The sequence below is a fragment of the Podarcis raffonei genome, chromosome 8 (assembly GCF_027172205.1).
Source record: "Podarcis raffonei isolate rPodRaf1 chromosome 8, rPodRaf1.pri, whole genome shotgun sequence".
Taxonomy (NCBI): Eukaryota; Metazoa; Chordata; class Lepidosauria; order Squamata; family Lacertidae; genus Podarcis; species Podarcis raffonei.
Window position 1 is genome coordinate 24,707,215 of NC_070609.1, and position 21,667 is coordinate 24,728,881.

The 21,667-nt window shown below is 47.2% G+C and overlaps 1 protein-coding gene across 1 annotated transcript; it reads right to left on the minus strand.

Annotated features, from left to right (window-relative positions):
• Positions 1-3,658: 3,658 nt before the first annotated feature.
• LOC128418663 (regulator of G-protein signaling 17-like) lies at positions 3,659-12,139 on the minus strand. Its single transcript, XM_053398614.1, has 5 exons — positions 11,962-12,139; positions 9,216-9,340; positions 8,496-8,588; positions 6,851-7,079; positions 3,659-6,047 (listed from the first exon to the last, which is right to left on the minus strand). Exons 2-5 carry the CDS (start codon positions 9,335-9,337, stop codon positions 5,859-5,861), a joined length of 633 nt encoding a protein of 210 aa, XP_053254589.1. The 5' UTR covers positions 9,338-9,340; positions 11,962-12,139; the 3' UTR covers positions 3,659-5,858.
• Positions 12,140-21,667: the final 9,528 nt, after the last annotated feature.

Here is a 21,667-nt window from a genome sequence, read left to right on the forward strand (position 1 = left end):
TATATAATGAAAATCTCTGAAGCCCGGGAGTGGATGAAGATTCTTTGTCTTCAAGCTATGGCACATCAGTAGCCTGCAAAAGGTCTTCCTTCCTCTGCCCAACTCACAACACTTCCTTCAGATCACAGAACCCAGCTTTTTACGCTACAGAATTTAGATCATTTTTAATCAGTGTAGGATACAGTTCTGACTGCAGCCCATTAGCTTACCATGTGCTGTTGGGGGATGACCTCTTTCAAAGGATTCAAATGTCAGATGTGGCCCTCTGGGCCTCTCCATGTGGCCCTTAGGCCTCCCCCTCATTGTGCCTCCTTGAATGCTTTTGCCTAACTGGAGTGTGTCTGGAACTGTTAAATGCTCTCTTGCTTGACAAGTTAGAGGTTGGGGAACCTTTGGGTGGCTTTCTGTACAGGAGGATGAGCCTCCTTTACTCCTAGCAGAAGAGGGAATTTTCAGCAGGCGTAGTTTCTCCCTCCCATGTATGACAAGCCGTCACCTACCAACATCCCCTCATTCCCTCTCCTATGAAGCTGCCTCAGGCTGAGCCAGAACATTGACCTGTCTGGCCCAGGGCTGCTTCTTGCTTTGGCTGGCAGTAGCCACTTAAAGGCTTTCCCAACCCTTCCTACTTCCAGGGTCCCTTTAACGGTGATGGTGGGACTGTGCATGCAAAGCTATGCTCTGCTGCTGAGTGGCAGTCTCCCCTTGCGTCTGGTCACCATGGAAGCTGGAAGGTGGACACATAATGCTTTTTCAGAAGGGTTCCAGGCTCTAGCTCTAGGGCAGAGGTGTGGCACCCAAGGGTGCCGATGTGCCAGCCATTGCCTCCTATAGTGCCCACGAAAGGTCTTTGTAAATATCCTGTAAAAAATAATAATAATATCACAGTACACTAGTGATTGTTTCCTCTTCCTGCTCACTTCCTGTTTGTACAGGCTCGGCCTCTCTTCTGCTAAATTCACCGCCTTAAATATGCCCACTTCCTATCTGTTCTGAATGGGGTGGTTGAATTCTCTGTTAGACATGGAGGCCATTTTGCCATCCCTCAGTGGCAGCCATTTTGTGATGCGACGGACCCCCATGGCAGCCATGACACTGTCTCAAGATTTGTAATGTACCCACTGGCCGAAAAAGGTTGGTGACATGTGCTCTAGGAGAGGTAGCCATTGTGGATGGGGTCAGTCATTACACACGACAGATGGCGTTGGCTAAAGATTAGAAGCATCTTTCGGCAAAGTGCCCTGTGTCAGGAGCCCACTCATTCGCTCCCCCAGTCATGAGAAGGGATCCCACAGAATTCAGTTGGAAATGGACGTGGGAATTTCTACTGTTTCTTGGCACGTTTAGAGCAGAAATAAATCCAGTGACTACAGGTGGTTTTCATTCACAAAGTTCCGGTTTGTTTGTTCTTAACAAGTAATTAATGACTTTAAAAAATATTTTTTGTTTTGACATTTCCTGTACATTGAAATGGTGTGGAAAGTAATTACATAGTTAATTAAATTCATAATGTAAAGGATTGTGTAAATTACATTAACTAGCAGACAGCAAGACAAATAACATAGAATTGGGCAGAAAATGAACTGCAGCGGAAAGGAAACAGCGGTGTTGGCGACAAAGGTGGGTTGGAATGCAAACCACTGCCTTCTTGCATCCCTAGTCCTGAGCTTAACTGGGAGCAGCCCATTTTGATTTCACAAAATGTCCCAGAGCGATGCTGTAACAAGTGGCCTGGGGCATTGAGGGGAACCCAAAATGGCAGGTGGCACCACAGTCAATCTCACCAGATAAACCTAGGACAGGTAAGTGGGCTGCACTTGGAGTGCTTCTGGTTCTGATGCCAGAGAAATGAAAACTGCAACAAACCTGGGAGTGGGAATTCAGGGTAATCCATTTCCTCTTTCTAAGAACGTTTGATGTGTCCTTAATGCTTTTGGAGTGGAGTGTTAAATGATCATTGATGGCCCTTGTACGTTAGTAAACTCTTGAATGCTCACGCATTGCTCTGTGTGTGCATTCTGGGATGGAAACAGAATATGGTGCTTCTCTAGCAGAGTCATACCAAAATTGTTGGGTTACAGCAGGGGCAGGGAACCTGGGGCCTGAATGCGGCCCTCTAGATCCCTCATTCTGGCCCTTGGGCCTCTCCACAGGCCACACCTTTCCCCATCCTTGCTTCATACCCAGAATGCCTTTTGTCTGCTGGGATGTGTCCTTGAACTCCGACAATGCCTCTTATTTGTCTTGGAGGGAGAGGGGTGTGTGTGTGTGGGTATGTGTGTAAACTAGCCCTCAACTAAAATGCCACAGGTTGATGCCAAACGGGTGTTTGCTAGAGTCTCAAAGTCTTCTATAGGGGCTATATAGGGCTCTTCTGAGCTTTCTCTCATGCATGAACTGTTGTGCCTGAGCCACAAGGAGGCAGTCCAGGTCCATCGGCTGCAATTTTTATTCTTACAGAGAATATTGTGAGAGGTTTGTCCCACCCTCTCTTTTCCATCTCCACCTCTTGTAGAGCAGGTGTGCTTATAATAATAGTAATCATGATATGATGACCATTATAAGATTTCATTTGCAGCCCACTTGCCTTCCAAGATGCAGCACAAAGGCAGTGTATGAGGGTCTGCATTGCTGCATCCCATCCAGGCACCAACCAGCTCTAGACCTGCTTAGCTTCAGCAAGGTTGCGGCCCCAGGTGTCTTAAGACTATGTGATCATCATCAACCACAAGCCACCTTATTTCAAGCTGGACCATTTGTCCATCTAGCTGAGTATTGTATACACTGACTGTATATCTCTGCCCCCTTTAGTGATCTTTCTTTGCCTCCACCCCACCCGAGATCTCTCAGGTACCTTCTGATCACATATGTGCCATCCATTTAAAGCACATTATGTCCCGCAGGGAATCCTGGGAACTCTAGTTTGTCGTCGTCCCCAGGAGCTATAATTTCCAGCACCCATAGCTAACTACAGTTTCCGGGATTCTTTGGGGGCAGTCAAGTTCTTTAAATGTGCATTAAATGGGTGGTGTGTACACAGCCTCTCTCAGGCACACATATGTATTCTCAGTGACAGATGGACCCACGTTGACACATTCCCATCTCTTGTGGCAAAAACAGTTTTAAAATTGTTTTCTCACCCAGCTCTGAGACTACCGAGTGAGCCAACTGTGTGGTAGGTGGTAGAGGCTGGGGGCAAATGGATTCCTTCTCTCTGACTCTTCTGCTCCACAAGCTGTATGTTTTTGCACATAAACCCATAGCAGATGTGCATGTTTTTACGTGTGCGTGACTGTTTTGTGGCCTGTGTTTATGTAATTGTTGGGTTCTATCCAGTTAAGTCCCAGGGATGGAAGGATCTGTCAGTTCTGGGTCTCTCAGGCCACATTCACAACCATAACATTTAAAGCAAATATTGCACCCCTTGAGAAACAGTAAATAGAAATCCAAACTTTCTGATCCTCTGTTGGGTGGATGGATTTATATTGTGAACTGTCCCGAGATCTAGGGATGAAAGGCAGGAAAAGAAAGAAAGAAAGAAAGAAAGAAAGAAAGAAAGAAAAGAAAGCCCCATTGCACAGGAAACCACCCATTTGCTAAAAGTCTGCAGCTGAAAATGAGAAACTACACGAGAAAAAAATTGAGGGACACCCGCCACTTGCATTCATGGGCCACACATGGCTCTCTTTATTCCTTACAAAGCAGTCAAGATTACAGCTTAGGTCCGACATACAACCTGTAGGCCCTGAATGCTAGGCCCTTATTTTGCCATGCTGAGGTAGATAATTGACAGCTCCGTTGCGTATCTGCGCTTTCCTACAGAGCAGCGATGCCAATCCTTCGTAGCTTTCCCCTTTCGATCGCTGAAGTGAAGCTCCGTGTCTGGAGGCAGTCTACCCACAAAAGATACTAAGCAGCTGCGCCAGCAGCACCATCTGCAGGCAGTGGCAGGAGCCTCTACCTCCACCCCTGACTTGGTGCGTTAGATCGTCACAGCTAAGGACTTCGTTTAAAATTTGGGAGAAAGTGAAGGTAGACAAAATACAGGTGGAGTGGGATGGAAAAGGAGAGTATGCAGCCGGAACCCAGATTGGGCTAATAATGGTGTGCAACATAAACTAGATCCTGCCCCAGCCCCCCAAGTTGCTTTGGGATAGCGCATTTTGGAGGTGTAGGGGTCTGTGCTTAACCTACTGCTGCTATGACCCACATGGCCTCTGCAGGTTACTTTTTCCTCCCAGGAGGTTGCAAAGCTGTGGTTTTGAGGGTAACCATCCAGCTTACAAAAGAATTATGTCAAATAAAAATGGCTAAGGACATTAAGACAGACCCAAGCTCTGCAACTAATTGCTACAGATAGCTCAGCTGGTTGGAGCGTGGTGTTGATAACGCCAAGGTTGCAGGTTCGATCCCTGTATGGGACAGCTGCATATTCCTGCATTGCAGAGAGTTGGAATAGATGATCCTCAGGATCCTTTCCAATTTTACCATCCTATGGTCAAGTCATTGTGCTAGGATGGCATAGATCCAAGAGCTAAAAAACCTCAAGTATAACCTTTGGATTTTTAAAATAAAATAAAACCTTTTTACTAAAAATGGCCTATTTACCAGAATATTGAAAAGCAGTCTGTGTAACACCAGTTTACTGGTGAGAGTCGTGAAACTACCAACCTATAAACCTACCTTCCATCTCGCATAACTTGGTGAAGAGAACGATTAAAGCTAGAATTATTAAGCATTATAGAAGAACAAGCCTGGCAGCTGAAGAGTCAGCATGGCTTCTGCAGAGAAAAGCACTGCCCCATCACCTCTTGGGCTTCTTTGAGAGTCTCAGCAGGAAGATAGGGGTGATTCAGTGAGCATTTTGGTCTTCCCCAAAAAACTTTTGGCCCTCCAGTGGCAGCTGTGGCGTCCCCCTCCAGGGCTCTAACCCTTGTGCACTCATGCTGTTTTCTGATCTGATTACAGAACTGAAAATAAGTTATGTTTATCACAATGTGGAAAATGCAATGTTGTTGCTTTTTTGTACTGTATAATATGACCTACTTTTATCATTCAAAACATTTGACTTTCCAAAAAAGGGGGGAATGCAGTTGGGGGCTGGGTAGGTTATGAAGCAGGGAAAGGCGTCTCCTGTCCACCCCCATCCTGTGGCCTTTTGCATGTAACTCTTACTAGGGCCTCCATGCTTATCTTTAACTTGTCTAGTTCCGACATGCAGTTGTGACTGAGAATGGTGATGCCATTTCTGCTAGCCAAAGTGTTGACCAATGAGAACGTCTAGTGGTAAGGAGAGAACAGGGCTACTTTGGCTTGGAAATGTCTGCAAAGAAGGTTTTTGTTTTCATTTGCCATCGTCCTAGAGCTCAGACCTCTTCCCTCACAAAACCACCACATGATGGGAATGCTAAAAATCCCAGTTTCACAAATCCCTCCTCCATCAGAGGCTGGTTCCACATTCTTGAATCCTGCATACCTGTAGGAGACAATTCCTATTGAATCCTCCAGCACGAAGAGGTGGTGTTGTCTAGATCCCATAAAGCTCTAGTGTGGTCTCTAGAACCAAACCTGTGCTCCTAGTAAACCTGCGCTCTAGAACATCCTGGTTGGGCTCCACACCTTGGAAAGCAGTGATCTCATCCCTTCATCTAGAATACGTCCTTGAATTTGCTGTACGTAAATGCCAGTGATGGAATAGTACATGGCTGTATGGGACAACTCAGCAGATGGAGGAAGAGGCTCATATCGCACAGATTGTTCTGTACACCTCAACCCTCCAAAGACCTCTTGTCACCAAGCAGTAGGCAGTCTGAAGACTTGGCATCTCAAGAACTGAACCCAGGGTCCCTGTGTTTGGGTTAGGTGTCAGCAACTGGCATAGTCAGTCTCTGCTCCAGTGATTTGTAGAGAGGGGACTTCAGGAACCTGGGGTAGGAATCCCGGTGCATGAGAGCATAAACTTGCGCTTGCGCCTCATCGAACATGTGAGCGCCAGGTGATGGCAGGGAGTTGTTGATGGTCTCGCGCACTGCAGCATCAATGCTGACCTGCAAGAAGAAGCAAACACACAAACACACAGGGTGCTGTCTCAACTCATTTTGGCAGAATCGGCTCTGGAAAATAGGTGGTGTGCAGGCAACTGCTCTCTGCATTTCCTGGAGTAAGGATATCGGACGATTCCATCAAAAATGGAAAGAAGAGTAGAAATTACGGATGCTCGCTTATTCGACTCATGGCCAGTATGGAAATCAGCACTCACTGTTGTTGTTATCAAATGATTTCCTGCATTTGTGGAAATCGCACAGGTCCACACACCTGCAGTGCAATGGATGAGCCTCACCCTGGGAAAACCTCTTTCATGATCAAGGAGTCTTAGGCAAATGGTACAAAATAGATTAAGTCACACCCACCTGCCATTTGCAATGTGTTGCCTTTGCACTGAAAGGAACGGAATGGAATCATGTAATGGCAACATGTTTTATGCAATTAATTATATAAGTTGCCTAAGTTCACAGCTAGGGCTGATGGGATTTGTAGTCCAACAACATCAGAAGGGCCGCTGACTACTCTTGCCAGTCCTCATCACCTGCAGTTTGCATTTATTTATTTTAAATTTGTGGACTGATTGAACCGTGGGTTCCTTTTCAGCCAACCAAAGTATGCTTCCAACAGACTACCTGAATAAGGGTTGGGAATAGCAGTGATTTGTTCATTCCCCTAGAAATGCCACGAATCCAGCAGATCTGAAAAAGGAAGGTGAGTGGCGGCTGCAAAGCAATGCTCAGCTTTGGATAACTGCTTCTTGGTCCACTGCGTCCCTTTCCATACCCCAATGCTGCACCCAGCCTACCTCTTTTGGGGAGAGGATGGAGATGTAATCCAGGTAGATCTTCTTGGCTTTCTCCGAGATCTGCTCTGGGCTCTGCTCCCTTTTGAGGTCCTCGCAGGCGAGCCAGAAGGACATGTTCTCTTCACTGTGCTCAGTCTGCAGGAACTCCATGAATATGCGCCGGCCAGCTGGACTGGTCAACATGGAGTCAAAGGACCATTGCCAAGAGGCAGCTTCTTCCGCTGTGAGCCTGAAAAGCAAGAGGTGGGAATGGGAGAAGAAGAAGAGGAGTTTGGATTTGATATCCCACTTTATCACTACCCGAAAGAGTCTCAAAGCGGCTAACATTCTCCTTTCCCTTCCTCCCCCACAACAAACACTCTGTGAGGTGAGTGGGGCTGAGAGACTTCAAAGAAGTGTGACTAGTCCAAGGTCACCCAGCAGCTGCATGTGAAGGAGCGGAGACGCGAACCCGGTTCCCCAGATTACGAGTCTACCGCTCTTAACCACTACACCACACTGGCTCTGCTGTAGAAGATGCTCTTTCTTCCTCCTGTTCTTGGGGCAGAAGGTACAACTCTGTATACTGTTCAGGACACAGCAGCTGCATACGTGCCATAAATTTAAAGCACATATCACCCCGCAAAGAATTACGGGAACTGTAGTTTGTTAAGAGTGTTGGGAACTGTAGCACTGTGAGGTATAAACTACAGTTCCCAGGTTTCTTTGGGGGAGGGAATTGTGGGAATGTTAAGGATAGTAGGAAAGGATATATTGAATAAGTATTATCCTTCACTCATGCTAGTAAGTGATGTAGCAGAGCAGATTCCCCTCAATATAGCTGGGAGCTAGTTTGCAGCTTCATTTGACTCTCTTAGTTAAGATTATTCCTGGTGTCCCCTTTTGTCCCTCTTAAAAGCATAAAGACACAAGAGTATTTCTGAGTAAAGTAACAAAAAAGTTTACTCACATTTCAGATCATAATATGATCCCTGAAAGGCAGGCTTTACTTGGTAATTACACAAACAAACTGTGAGTTTATCTCATATGGAGACTGAATTCGTGTTGCTGGCTGAGAGCCAGCAGACAGCAAAATTACATTGAGATAACAAAATGGCTGCAGGAGAGCAACATGGCAGTAAAAGATCAGGCAAGACATGAGAGAGAACAAAAGACATCTGAGAAAATGACTGCATGACTTGGCTCTTTTATGGAGTCAGCCAGAGCCATGCCCATCTCCTAGGTCACATGCAGGGGGAGGAAGCTCCAGGGACCAGTGGAACAGGAAGTTACACTGACTGAATGTCCCCCTGCTTGTGTCCACTCTAGGGAAATAAGGAATGTTGCATTTGACTGTACATCCAAGAGGAATGTGCTTTAAATGTACAGCGTGGACACAGCCATCACGACTGTTTGCCACTTGCAAGGAACCAGTCATTCAGCATGGCAGTCAAAGGTGGATCTCAAAGGGGTGGGAGTAAGGATCCAGCCCTCTACTGGATCCAGTCCCCAGTCCCTGTGATAACCTTATCCTCCACAAATGTGTCTGGATCCTTTTAAAGCCACTGAACAACACATGCAAGGAGGTGCACGATTCTCAAAAGTTATCGTAGCCGCCTTCTTGGATCAGGAATTGGCAATAGTAAGTTCAGGTACTTTGGCCCACCTCTCCTCCAGGTTTAAAGGGCTTTCCAGGTTGGAGATGCTGGACACTTTACATCCCACACCGTCTCGCCGTCTCTTCCTTGCCAACCGGTTCCTGCAACAGACAATGCAAGGAGAGCATTTTTCTCCTAGCCATTGGAGGAACAAGGCAAGGCAAAAGATCCCTGCTGGTAAATATGATCTCTCCTCAGGACTGGTTAGTACGAGGTATTTGGACTTTATAAGAAATGGGACTTGGCAGAGCCAATGGGCACTAAGCAGCTGTGCATCAAAGGCATGGTGGCTGGTGCCCATTGGATCTGATAGGACAGAAGGCAGGGAACCCAACAGTAGGTGGCGCCAGAGTTAATCACAGGTGGCACCAACCAACTCTACTTTTGCTCCTCTCTTCCTTCCTGCTGAGCTCTACAGGGGTAACATGGAGACTAAGCAAGAGGAAGGTGGCAGGCGGTGGCACCCCCTGGGCTGGTTGCAAATAAGAAGACAGGCAGGTGGGGCTGGCTGGAGGCAGACTGAGGTTGGTGGGGCAGAGCCCCATTTGCCCTAATGGACCAGCCTCTGCTAGTCAAAGGTAGGTTTTGAGAAAGGGGTATTGGAAAGGGTGGAGAGAGGCTGCATGGACTGTGGGGTGAGGATGGACTGAGTAGGATTCAGGTTCTGCCTGCAATAACAACACCCAGACAAGGTTGGCTCCCACTCACAGCCCTGCAGAGGCATTTACCATGTGCAGCAGTTGCAGCAACACCAGCAGAAGCAGCAGTGTCTGCGACGGCAGCAGCGACATAGGCCTCTCCTCGTAGTCTCTGAAAGCTGACGGCCTTTCGCTGGGGAGCTGGATTCCATTACCTTGGGAGGGAATGGAGAGAAGAGACCAGATGTATTTTTTATTTAGTGCACTGCATTTGTCTCTCATCTTTGTCTCCAAGGAGTTTAAGGTGGTGTGCATGGTTCTCCCTCCCTCCATATTTAATCCCTGAGAGAGGTAGGTTAGGCTGATTGGCCATGATTGGCCCATGTTACCCAGTGAGTTTCATGACCAAGTGGGGATTTGAAGTCTGGTCTCCCAGGTCCGAGTCCAACACTCTAACCACCACATCAGTGGATTTTCACATCCTCAAATGCTTCAGACAGATTTTTGCATGTGTACAGATCTGCGTGTACCCTGTAATTCTGCAATTTCACTGCATGCAGATACTAGTTCATCGCCCTGAGTAAATACATCCAGTGTTTCCTCAGAAAATAAGTTTCTAGCCTTCAAGACTGCAAAAGCTAAGCCACGTTCAGAAAACAGAATGCATCAAGGCTGTGGTCGAATACCTGCTCACCTGAGAAGAAGTCCCATGGATGACAGGAGGGCTTTACATCTCGATAAACATGTACAGGATCAGGCAAAATACAAAGCAGACAACTGGATGCATATCTTATAAATCTGCGCTTGAATACTGTTTGCAGAATTATGCTTGTCTTGCTGCAGATTTTTATTTTGTAAAGCAACAGAATACACTCAGCTTTGGCTATGGGAACAGGGAGCAAATACATGGACTTTGAAAGCGAGTTGACATAATGGTAGAAAAAGAGGGCTTTAAGAGAAGAATTCTGAACTGATTCCAAAGGAAAGATACGGAGAGAGATTCTCAACCTGTCTTAATACTAATATGACTGCACACAAAGCTACTTTCTACCAAACCAGTTGGTCTATCTAGTTCAGTATTGTCTGTACCAGGTGTTGCCCAATCCAGATGTGGAAATCCAGATGTTGTTGGACTCCAACTCCCATCAGCCCCAGCCAGCCTGACCATTGGGTCAGGGGAAATGAGAATTGCCATCTGACAACTTACTGAGGCAAGGCTGGCCCAGGACACTTTGGCACCTGAGAAGAACCACAAAATGATGCTCTTCCAGTCAGGGAACAGGTGAGAGAATATCTACATCAGGAGTACCAGGGGGGTGGCCGATTTGGCCTCCAAGGAGTGGACCACAGCTGCAATGGTGGCAGCAGCGGGCAAGGCATCCCTTGGAGACCAGATCAGCTGCCCCTGTGGATCCTGCCACCTGAGGTGGTTGCCTCACTGAGGGATGCATGTTGCCCACCTCCCCCAGCCTGGTGCCCTCCAGATGTTTTGGTCTGCAACTCCCATCAGCTCCAATCAAGGTTTGCTGGGGCTCATGGGAGTTGGAGTCCCAAGCATCTCATCAGGAAGGGGGAGGCTGGTTTATAATGCCTGGCAGCAGCTGTCCAGGATTTCAGAGGGTTTTTTCCCAGACCTACCTGAAGGTGGCAGGGACTGCATCTGGAACTTTTTGCGTGCACCAGTGGTGTTAAGGAATAGTTAGACTACATTAAGAGAGCCAATGCCCTACCCTACCATCGAGGCTTAAGGTGGGTAACACTCTGCTCCGATCCTTCCCAATTTCCAAATGCCAATTTGGCTACAAATCTTTTTAATTCAACGGCTCACAGCTCCCATGCATCATTGCCTTTCAGCCTTGGCTATGCTCACTCAGGAAAGTGAAAAATGCTCTGAGTTAGAAGGGACCATGAGGTCCCTTGCAATGCATGAATATGTTGCCCAACATGGGGCTTGAACCCACGACCCTGAGATTAAGAGTCTTCTACTCTACCAACTAAGGGACATGGGTGGCGCTGTGGGTTAAACCACAGAGCCTAGGACTTGCCAATCAGAAGGTCGGTGGTTCGAATCCCCGCAGTGGGGTGAGCTCCTGTTGTTCAGTCCCTGCTCATGCCAACCTAGCAGTTCAAAAGCATGTCAAAGGGCAAGTAGATAAATAGGTACCACTCCGGTGGCAAGGTAAACAGCGTTTCCGTGCGCTGCTCTGGTTTGCCAGAAGCGGCTTAGTTATGCTGGCCACATGACCCGGAAGCTGTATGCTGGCTCCCTTGGCCGATAAAGTGAGATGAGTGCCGCTACCTCAGAGTCGGCCACGACTGGACCTAATGGTCAGGGGTCCCTTTACCCTTTACCTTACTCTACCAACTAGGATCAGAGGCACTTGATTACAATCGCAAGTTACAGAGTTGAGAAACTGAGGATTTCCTTTGAACCTGGAAGCTTTCCACAGCAGTCTCCCACAACCTTGCCAAGCGTTTTGAACCGAGCATGTGCAGAGTGCCTTTCTTCCTCGCTAGAGAAAGCCAGCAGCAGCCCTGAGGCGGGGGCGGAAGCTCTGCAATGCTCCGAAGGGTCGCTAGGGGGCATCCTGCCTTGTCCACACAGCGGGCGCGGAGTTGCTGCGCACGAAGCGGTACGATGCGAGCCAGCTGCCTCCAGCCGGCTGTCTGGTACAGAGGGGACCCCTTCCTTCCCCCCACCCCGAGGGCTACGGGCGCCTCCCTGCTCCCAGGTCTTTCTTGATCAATGACCCCGGGCGGGAGCTCAGACTTGCCCTAGTCCTGCAAAGCCAAGATGCTGGGGGAGCCCCCGCCGCGCCCCGCCAGCCGCACCTACCTGGTCCCACCCGGTGGCGCCGCCGCGCGCAGGAGCCTGTTGGCCACCTCGCCCGAAGCTTTGCTTGTTGCCCCTGCTCGGAGAGCTCAGCGCTTCCTGCGCGGCTCAGGCGCTTTCCTCTCTCCGGCCACCAGGGGGAAGCAGACGGCCGCCGCGGACCCGAGCGGCTGCTCCGTGCAATGCGAGGCGGGTCGGATTGCCGCCCACAGGTAAGGCTCGGCCGTCCACCCCGCCGCCCAAACCATCAACGATTCCGAGCCTCCCTCCCTCCCATAAGCTAGTCCTAGGAAAGAGGTGCTGGACCTCCACGATTTCCGTTTTCCCAGGCGGCTTCACTCGGTGCCATTTGCTTTTACACACAAAAAAATCACCTGGACCTTTTATAGCTGTTAGTCAGCTGTTGCAGCTACTCGGAAGTAAGTTCCACTAAGTTCAACGGAGCTTTCTCCCAGGTGAATGTGCTATATGTGCAGGAGGAGGAGGAGGATATCATCTGATGGAACTGGAATTAAGTTCTAGCCTACAAAGGGGCACTGCATAGTAGATGTATTAAGTTTCAAGATGCCCTGGAGTTCTATTTGTGGTCAAACAGAACTACCCAAGACTTGGGTCTCCAGCTGTTTTTGGACTACAACTCCCATCATCCCTGACCACTGGTCCTGCTAGCTAGGACTGATGGGACTTGTAGTCCAAAAACAGCTGGAGACCCAAGTTTGGGAAACCCTGCTCCAGAGGTTACTGGGCTCCAGATCCCACCTGCCTCCACCAGCATGGCAGCATGGGAGTTGTATTCCATCATCTGGAGAGCCACAAATTAGCCATTCCTGGCAGAGTAGGGATGGGTAACCTGTGCTCCTTCAGATATTGTTGGACTCCAGACTCCCAGCATCCCTGACCATTGACCCTGCTGGCTGGGGCTAATGGGAGTTGGAGTCCAAAAGTCCCTGGATGGTTCCCTGTTCTTGTGGCTGCATCACAGTGGCAAATGGCAGGGCTGTAGCTAAATGGTAAAGCATCTGCTTTGCATGCAGAAGGTCCCATGTTCAGTCCCCACCATCTACATGCTGTTGTTGTTTAGTCATGTCCAACTCTTTGTGACCCCATGGACCAGAGCACGCCAGGCACTCCTGTCTTCCACTGCCTCCCGCAGTTTGGTCAAACTCATGCTGGTAGCTTCGAAAACACTATCCAACCATCTCGTCCTCTGTCGTCCCCTTCTCCTTGTGCCCTCCATCTTTCCCAACATCAGGGTCTCTTCCAGGGAGTCTTCTCTTCTCATGAGGTGGCCAAAGTATTGGAGCCTCAGCTTCACGATCTGTCCTCCCAGTGAGCACTCAGGGCTGATTTCCTTCAGAATGGATAGGTTTGATCTTCTTGCAGTCCATGGGACTCTCAAGAGTCTCCTCCAGCATCTGCATGTAGGATGGGCAATGGATGCTGTCTCTAATCCTGGAGAGCTGCTGCCAGTTGGTGTAGACAGTACTAAGCTAGATTGACTGACACTCCAATGCAATATAAGGCAGCTTCCTATGATCCTTATGCTCCAGCCAAAACACATGATGACTATCCAGGAGTCTGGACGGTTGCTGTCTCCCGATGTTCAAAATCAGGGGGGTAGCAGCCCCCCCCCAACTCTGAGATTGGTCTTTAACATCATAAAATGTGGTCATTTGCCATTATTTTAATAGGTTAAGCATTTAAATGGGATGCTGTGCACTGGGAAACCAGTGTGCCCCTCCAAATGTTGGACTCCAGCTCCTATTAGCTGCAGGCAGCATGGCCAATGGTCAACATTGGTGGGAGCAGAAATTCAACACAATTTGGAGGACCACAGCTTCCCCCGTCTCCATGCCCTTGACACAGTTATTAGCCTACAGCCTAGTCTTAATTCCTAGAAGGAAGTCCTCTTGATTGCTATAGTGAAGGATGGTTAAGGGAGGACTTGAACCCGAATCACACAGAAGCCACCCCTGACACAGCACAGCACACTAATCCTTCCTGTCTGAATTCACAGCCATCTGGGGTGGTTTTCTGAATTTGCAGCGATGGGGGTATTAGCAACATGTTGGCTCGTTTCCTTCTTGCTTGTACAAAAAAATGAAGCTGAGTTGTTTATGGCCCTAATAAAGTGTTTTGTGGGAAGTGCCCCCTTCCCTGTCTGCTTTTGTCATTCTTTACAGCCTTATTGCTAGCAAGTTTTCCCAGCTAATAATGTAATGCGCCCTTACAGCCGCCGTGTTCCGTTCGGTAAACTGAAAATGACTGATCTCTGTAGATTCCATGTACCTGGGAGACTGCCTTGTGCTGTTTCAGACCATTGGTCTATTTGAGTTCAGTGTTGTCTACATGACTGGAACAGGGTGCCCAGGGTTTCAGATGCAGGATGTTCTCAGGCCTATGTGGAGATGCATTTTTGGGATTGAACCAGGCATATCCTGAATGCAAAGCAGATGTTCTGCCACTGAGCTACATGCTGATAAGCAATTTAAACAACAACAACACAGGCTAGTGTGATTTTAAGGACAAGCAACCCAGACAGTCAAGTTGGGGCTTTAGGGGCACCCATCTATTCAACTATTCCACAAGCCATCTATTCAATTGCCCCATCAGCAGCTGAAACAAATAGTGTATGACTTCTCATGTGAAGTTATCCTAGAAACACTTATCTGTGCAGCTGGTGTTGCATTGACATTCAAATGACCACTTTGAGGGTTGGTTTGTTTTACAACCAAGCGGTGTGTAAATTTTATGAAATAAATAAATACACGTTTATTCCTTATGAGTATTTGTGGGGATCACGAGCAGGGGACACGTGAATGATTGTGATCAGATCAGATTGTGTGAGCTGGTGTAGCAGAGTAGCCAAGAGACGGAGCTATGAATCATGAAGTCTCTCGTTCGAATCTCATCTCTGCCATGAACTCACTAGGCGGCGTTGGCCACACCTCTCTTTCTGTCCCTCAGCCTCAGTCCTTCCACCTGCAATATGGGGGAATAATACTTAAACTTACCTTAAAGCAGGGGTAGAGAATCTTATGCCTTCCAAGTGTGGTTGAATTTCAACTTGTCACAGTCCCTCTCCTGTATCAAAATGTGTTCAGTTTTGTATGTTGTTATATTTTTGTTTTGCTATGTTATTAAGGAAGTGTTACTGTGCTATTGTTTTGCTATAAAACTGTTTTGTAATGTTGGTTTGAAATGCATTGTTTCTTTGTTGTCAGCCACTTTGAGGATGGGGTGTGTGTGTGTGTGTGTGTGTGTGTGTGTGTGTGTGTGTGTAAATGGCATACACATCAAATGAATGAATGAACATTGGCCCATCTAACTCAGTTTTTTCTACACAGACTGGCAGCTGCTCTCCCAACACTGCCAGGAGATACTGGGGACTGAACCTGGAACTTTTGCGTGCAAAACAGGTGCTTTCTCACTGAGTTATGGCCCTTTGCTCTCCTTTGTGACAAATACCATAGAAAAATGTAAAAATATGCAGAAATTGAACAAATGGAGGAGGACACTTAGTTTAAGGCTGTCTGTCCCTGACAGTACATGCCTAGTTTAATGAGCCACTTAGATGCTTTCATTCTAGAGGTACATTGGAATGCGTCAATCACTGCCAGGACAAAACTGGTTCATTTGGAAAGGAGGTGGGGCAGTGCTGCTGCTGGAATGGGGAAGGGGCCACAGCTTGGTGGTAGAGCATCTGCTTTGCATGCAGAAGGTTGCAGGTTCAATCCCCAGCATCTTCAGTTAGGTAAAAAATAAACAACCCGTGGAGAGCTGCTGCCAATCAGTGTGAACAGTACTGAGCTTAGATGGTCTAAGCCAAAGCAACTTCTTAGGTTCCTACATTCTGAAACAGCTCTGCATGATGAAGAGGCCACTGGAACGCTGTGACATTAATGCAGCCTGCTAAAAATAAATCAAAAGCCTTAAGAGAAAAAAAAAGCCTTGCATAATACGATAAATATTTAACCATTCAGAAAATGCAAAGATGAGGAGAAATGAAATATCCATTCATTCAGGGAAGTGCCATTTAAGACTGCAAGTGGGAAATCTGCAACACATCTGATTTCTAGGGGAAGTGGAGAAAAAGATTGTGTGTGAGTTTTTCTTCTTTTTCTCTTCTGTGCCTCCATCCTCATTAGGAGTTGAATACCTTAAATATATATAAAGAACAAGTTAAACAGCCAGTTCAATATTGCCATGTAATATGGTCAGAATGGAATTATAAAATTCTGCAAGAGAGCTACATAATGTATATGAGCATGCACATCTTGATACCTTTGCCCTTTTTGGGTGTTATGCCCCCTCATGTGATAAGGGTGAAAGGGGAAATGTGCAGGCCAGTTTTGTCTCCTCTGCTGTCACACCATGTTTGCTGCTTAATGGTAAGAGTTCATGCTTTTGATGCAGACGGCCTTGTGGCTGGGTTCTCCCAGACTGTCCTATGGCCAGCAGGCAATTGTTTTTCTTCCAGCAGTCCTTTGGCCACTAACTGGTTGTAGTGGCAGGATCTTCTGAGGATGGGTGTTGCCTTCTTTCTTTCTTTCTTTCTTTCTTTCTTTCTTTCTTTCTTTCTCCTTTGTGCTTTTAAATGGGTTTATTATTATTTTTCCAGTGCTGTTTTAATAGGGTTACTTGTTTAATTGTTTTATAAGATTTATATTTCTTGCGGGTTTCTAGTTGCATCTGTTTTAATGGGTGCTATAAGCCACCGTGGGTCCTGCGCTGGGAGGAAGGCGGGATAGAAATAAAATAAATGAATGAATAAAATATCTCTCATATTGCAGATTGGGGGTGTGTGGACAGAGCTGAGGCTGAAAGAGAGTAGCTGTTGCTGCCTAAAAAGTTCACAGGAACATAGGACTATTCCTCTACTGGCTCAGTATAGTCTTCACTTGTCACATAGCTGCTTTCCAGGGTTTCAAACAGGGATCTCTGCCAGCTGAACTTGGATATGACAAAGATTGAAGCTGAGACCCTCTACTTCAGGCATAGGCAAACTCGGCCCTCCAGAAGTTTGGGACTACAACTCCCATCATCCCTAGCTAGGAGGACCAGTGGTCAGGGATGATGGGAGTTGTAGTCCCAAAACATCTGGAGGGCTGAGTTTGCCTATGCCTGCTCTACACTCCAAGGGAAGCCTTTTATGGCAGAGGTGAGATTTGAGACAGATTTCATGCAGTAAGTCAACCTGGTGCCCTTCAGCTGTTTAGGACTACAACTCCCATCAGCCCATGATGATGATGATGATAATAATAGTAATTATTTATTTATTCCCCACCCGTTTGGCTGGGCTTCCCCAGCCACTCTGGGCAGCTCCCAACAGAATTAAAAGCACAATAAAACATCAAACATTAAAAACATCCCTTAACAGGGCTGCCTTCAGATGTCTTCTGAAAGTCAGATAGTTGTTTATTTCCTTGACATCTGATGGGAGGGTGCTCCACAGGGTGGGTGCCACTACCACAAAGGTCCTCTGCCTGGCTGAAACTGACAGGGTTTGTACATTGCCCAGAACAGCTGTAGGAAGCCAGGTTGTTGAAGAATCCTCAACATTTCCTCTCTTGATAATGGCTGCCTTTACAGCATTCAGCAGATTAATTACCATTTCTAGGTCATTGCCTTCAACCAATTGATATAAATAGTTCAATCACATACCCAAGGGATTTGCAAACATTCTCAACCCAGTGATTTCCTCCTTGGGTGACAAAACAGCCATCTAGAATGTTGTGGTTCCTATCATCTTTCCAAAATATAGTCAGGAAATCCCCCTAAAGTGCCTTCAGCGATCCCGGGTGTCGTAGTCAATTAATCTAAAAGGATCGCTAGAGACGGATAGAGAAAAGTGCTTCTTCTTCTCTCATAACATTGGAACTGGTGGACATTCAAGGAAGCTGAATGTTGGGGGGGGGGGTTGAGGACAGACAAAATAAAAACCTTTCCCTCACAGCACAGTGGGATTTGCTCCCATATGAGGCAGACATGGGCACTGGCTTTGATGGCTTTCAAAGAGGATTAGACAAGTTCATGGAGGAGAAGGCTCTCAAGGGTTACTAACCACGAAGACTGTCTGTCTGAGGCTGTCCACCTCTGAATCCCCATTGCTTGGGATCGCAGGTGGGCAGAGTCCTGCTGCTTGCTCAGGTCCTGTTTACTGTTGCATCCCACGGAGTCATATTGTTGGCCACTGTGAGAACAGGATGCCGGCCAGGTCCACCACTGTCGGTGTTATGTACTGAAGTTCTCACCTTGGCCAGCAGGGGGATACTGTAGATAGTTTTCACTCAGGTCCACATATGCAAATAAGGGATTGAAATAGTTCAGTGATTGGATAGTTACAGAAAGTGGTTACAGTTGCGTTGTACTGGAGCTCTATATAAGCAGGCTGGCTGAACCCTTCAGTTCAGTTTTGTTCTGGCCTGTGAATAAACAAGAGCTGTTTGAAGAATCACTGTGTCGTCTGATATGTTCACCCACAACTTAACAATCACTTTTAAAAAAATAAAATAAAATTGTATACCGTCTTTCTATCGTACAATACTCAAGGCAGTTTACAAGCTGAAGAAACAAAGAATGTACACCTTATAACAACCGAATGCAATACAAAAGTGTGTTAATAAAACGTAGCTTTAAAATAAGCAACCTACATCAAATAAAGTAACATTCAACAATCATTAGAATAGTATAAAATAATAATATCAGCATATAAAAATTAAACAGAAATCCACTCTTAACAATTAAGATAAATAATTTCTAAACTACAATGAATAAAACAACGGCAAGCCACAGGGCATAAAATAATACAATACAAATTGAGAAGCAGATGCTGGAGGGTGGGGCAAGGCAGCTGGAAGGAGGCCTTGCCTGATGAAGTCTCTCCCCTCACAGTTCTTCCTCCAGGCACAGCTCCCTTATGAGGAGACCCAGGGCCAGGAGGTGGGGCAAGGCAGGTGGAAGGAGGCCTTGCCTGATGGAGTCTCTCCCCTCACAGTTCTTCCTCCAGGCACAGCTCCCTTATGAGGAGACCCAGGGCCAGAGGGTGGGGCAAGGCAGGTGGAAGGAGGCCTTGCCTGATGGAGTCTCTCCCCTCACAGTTCTTCCTCCAGGCACAGCTCCCTTATGAGGACTCTTATGTTCTTATGATGTCTTGGAAGTCTGGGTGCAGTTCTGCTCGCAGAAGACGAGTTTGCAAAGAATTAAGAGAAACAGAGTGGGGGACATCCACTTTCCCAGACTGTTCCTGTAACTTTGACCTTAATCAACTTACTTCTCCACATCACTGGTATTTAGATGCATGGCATTTACAACCTCCTCCTCCCTCCACTTCTCTCTCAGATCTCAAGATGAGAGGTCACCTTTGTCCTCTGAGATAACAAAGGAACAAGCACGGCTGCCTTGTTCTTCTCTAGACTAGTTAGATAGACTGGAACAAGCAATTATTCCATCCAGGTTATGTACTTCCTACAAGAAACAACTTTATTATTTTCATAACTACAAGCATTTATCTTGTGTGTGACTGCAGCAAGTAAAGTCTACTCCCTAACTGAGATTTACTGGCTTTAATGCAACTCACTCTGCATACCAATAGGGTTTCAAGAGGCAATCGGACCCAGTTATCCCAACAGATGTGGTGTGAAGTACCATGGAGATATTTTGAAAAGATTTTCCATCGTTTGTTTGTTTTTTGCTAAGAACAATGTCTTTTTTTTCTTTTTGAAACTGTTCCATTTATTTGTTACTTCTATAAACTGCAGCGGATGGTTGACAGGCCTATTAAAAGTACAAAATACAGTCCAACATTTAATCAATAAACCCAAATTATAGGCAATATAAAACAGAAACTGTCTAAAAGTCAGCCTAGACACAGCTGTATAAAATCCATTTTAAAAAAGCATAAACTCAAGCAAAGGGGGGAATAACTTGGTGCAAGGATTTAAAGCAGGGGTCAGCAAACTTTTTCACCAGGGGGCTGGTCCACTGTCCCTCAGACCTTGTGGGGGGCCGGACTATATTTTTTTTGGGGGGGGGAATGAACGAATTCCTATGCCCCACAAATAACCCAGAGATGCATTTTAAATAAAAGGACACATTCTACTCATGTAAAAACACGCTGATTCCCAGATTGTCCACGGGCCGGATTGAGAAGGCGATTGGGCCAGATCCAGCCCCCGGGCCTTAGTTTGCCTACCCATGATTTAAAGGCACCAGGTGTATCCCTAGCATAATGGAAAAGGCCCCAGGTGAACAAAATGGGCTTCACCTGGTGCCTAACTTTTCACTTATTTATTTATTGTTGCATTTATACCCCAGTTTTCCTCCAGGCAGTTCAAGGTGGTGTACGTGCCTTGCCTCTTTCCCATTTTATCCTCCTCATCATAATAATAATAATAATAATAATAATAATAATTTATTATTTATACCCCGCCCATCTGGCTGGGCCTCCCCAGCCACTCTGGGCGGCTTCCATAGAAACCAAAAATACAGTAAAATATCACACGTTAAAAACTTCCCTGAACAGGGCTGCCTTAAGATGTCTTCTGAATGTCAGGTAGTTGTTTATCGCTTTGACATCTGCTGGAAGGGCGTTCCACAGGGCGGGCACCACTACCGAGAAGGCCCTCTGCCTGGTTCCCTGTAGCTTTGCTTCTCGCAATGAGGGAACCGCCAGAAGGCCCTCGGCGCTGGACCTCAGCGTCTGGGCAGAATGATGGGGGTGGAGACGCTCCTTCAGGTATACTGGACCGAGGCCGTTTAGGGCTTTAAAGGTCAGCACCAACACTTTGAATTGTGCTCGGAAACGTACTGGGAGCCAATGTAGGTCTTTCAAGACCGGTGTTATATGGTCTCGGCGGCCGCCCCCAGTCACCAGTCTAGCTGCCGCATTCTGGATTAGTTGTAGTTTCCGAGTCACCTTCAAAGGTAGCCCCACGTAGAGCGCATTGCAGTAGTCCAAGCGGGAGATAACCAGAGCATGCACCACTCTGGCGAGACAGTCCGCAGGCAGATAGGGTCTCAGCCTACGTACCAGATGGAGTTGGTAAACAGCTGCCCTGGACACAGATTTGACCTGTGCTTCCATGGACAGCTGTGAGTCCAAAATGACTCCCAGGCTGCGCACCTGGTTCTTCAGGGGCACAGTTACCCCATTCAGGACTAGGGAATCCTCCACACCTGCCCGCCTCCTGTCCCCCAAAAACAGTACTTCTGACTTGTCAGGATTCAACCTCAATCTGTTAGCCACCATCCATCCTCCAACCGCCTCCAGACACTCACACAGGACCTTCACCGCCCTCACTGGTTCTGATTTAAAAGAGAGGTAGAGCTGGGTATCATCCGCATACTGATGAACACCCAGCCCAAACCACCTGATGATCTCTCCCAGCGGCTGCATGTAAATGTTGAAAAGCATGGGGGAGAGGACAGAACCCTGAGGCACCCCACAAGTGAGAGCCCAGGGGTCTGAACACTCATCCCCCACCACCACTTTCTGAACACGGCCCAGGAGGAAGGAGCGGAACCACTGTATGACAGTGGCCGCAGCTCCCAGCCCCTCAAGACGGTCCAGAAGGATGTTATGGTTGATGGTATCAAACGCCGCTGAGAGATCCAGCAGAACTAGGAAACAGCTCTCACCTTTGTCCCTAGCCCGCCGGAGATCATCAACCAGTGCGACCAAGGCAGTTTCAGTCCCATGATGAGGCCT

Coding starts and splice junctions, on each gene's coding strand:
- LOC128418663 (XM_053398614.1), bottom strand. CDS start 9,337: ATGGAATCCAGCTCCCCAGCGAAAGGCCGTCAGCTTTCAGAGACTACG. Junction 7,080..8,495: donor CCTTTAAACCTGGAGGAGAG/GTGGGCCAAAGT, acceptor CTTGCTTTTCAG/GCTCACAGCGGAAGAAGCTG. Junction 6,048..6,850: donor CCATCCTCTCCCCAAAAGAG/GTAGGCTGGGTG, acceptor TTCTTCTTGCAG/GTCAGCATTGATGCTGCAGT.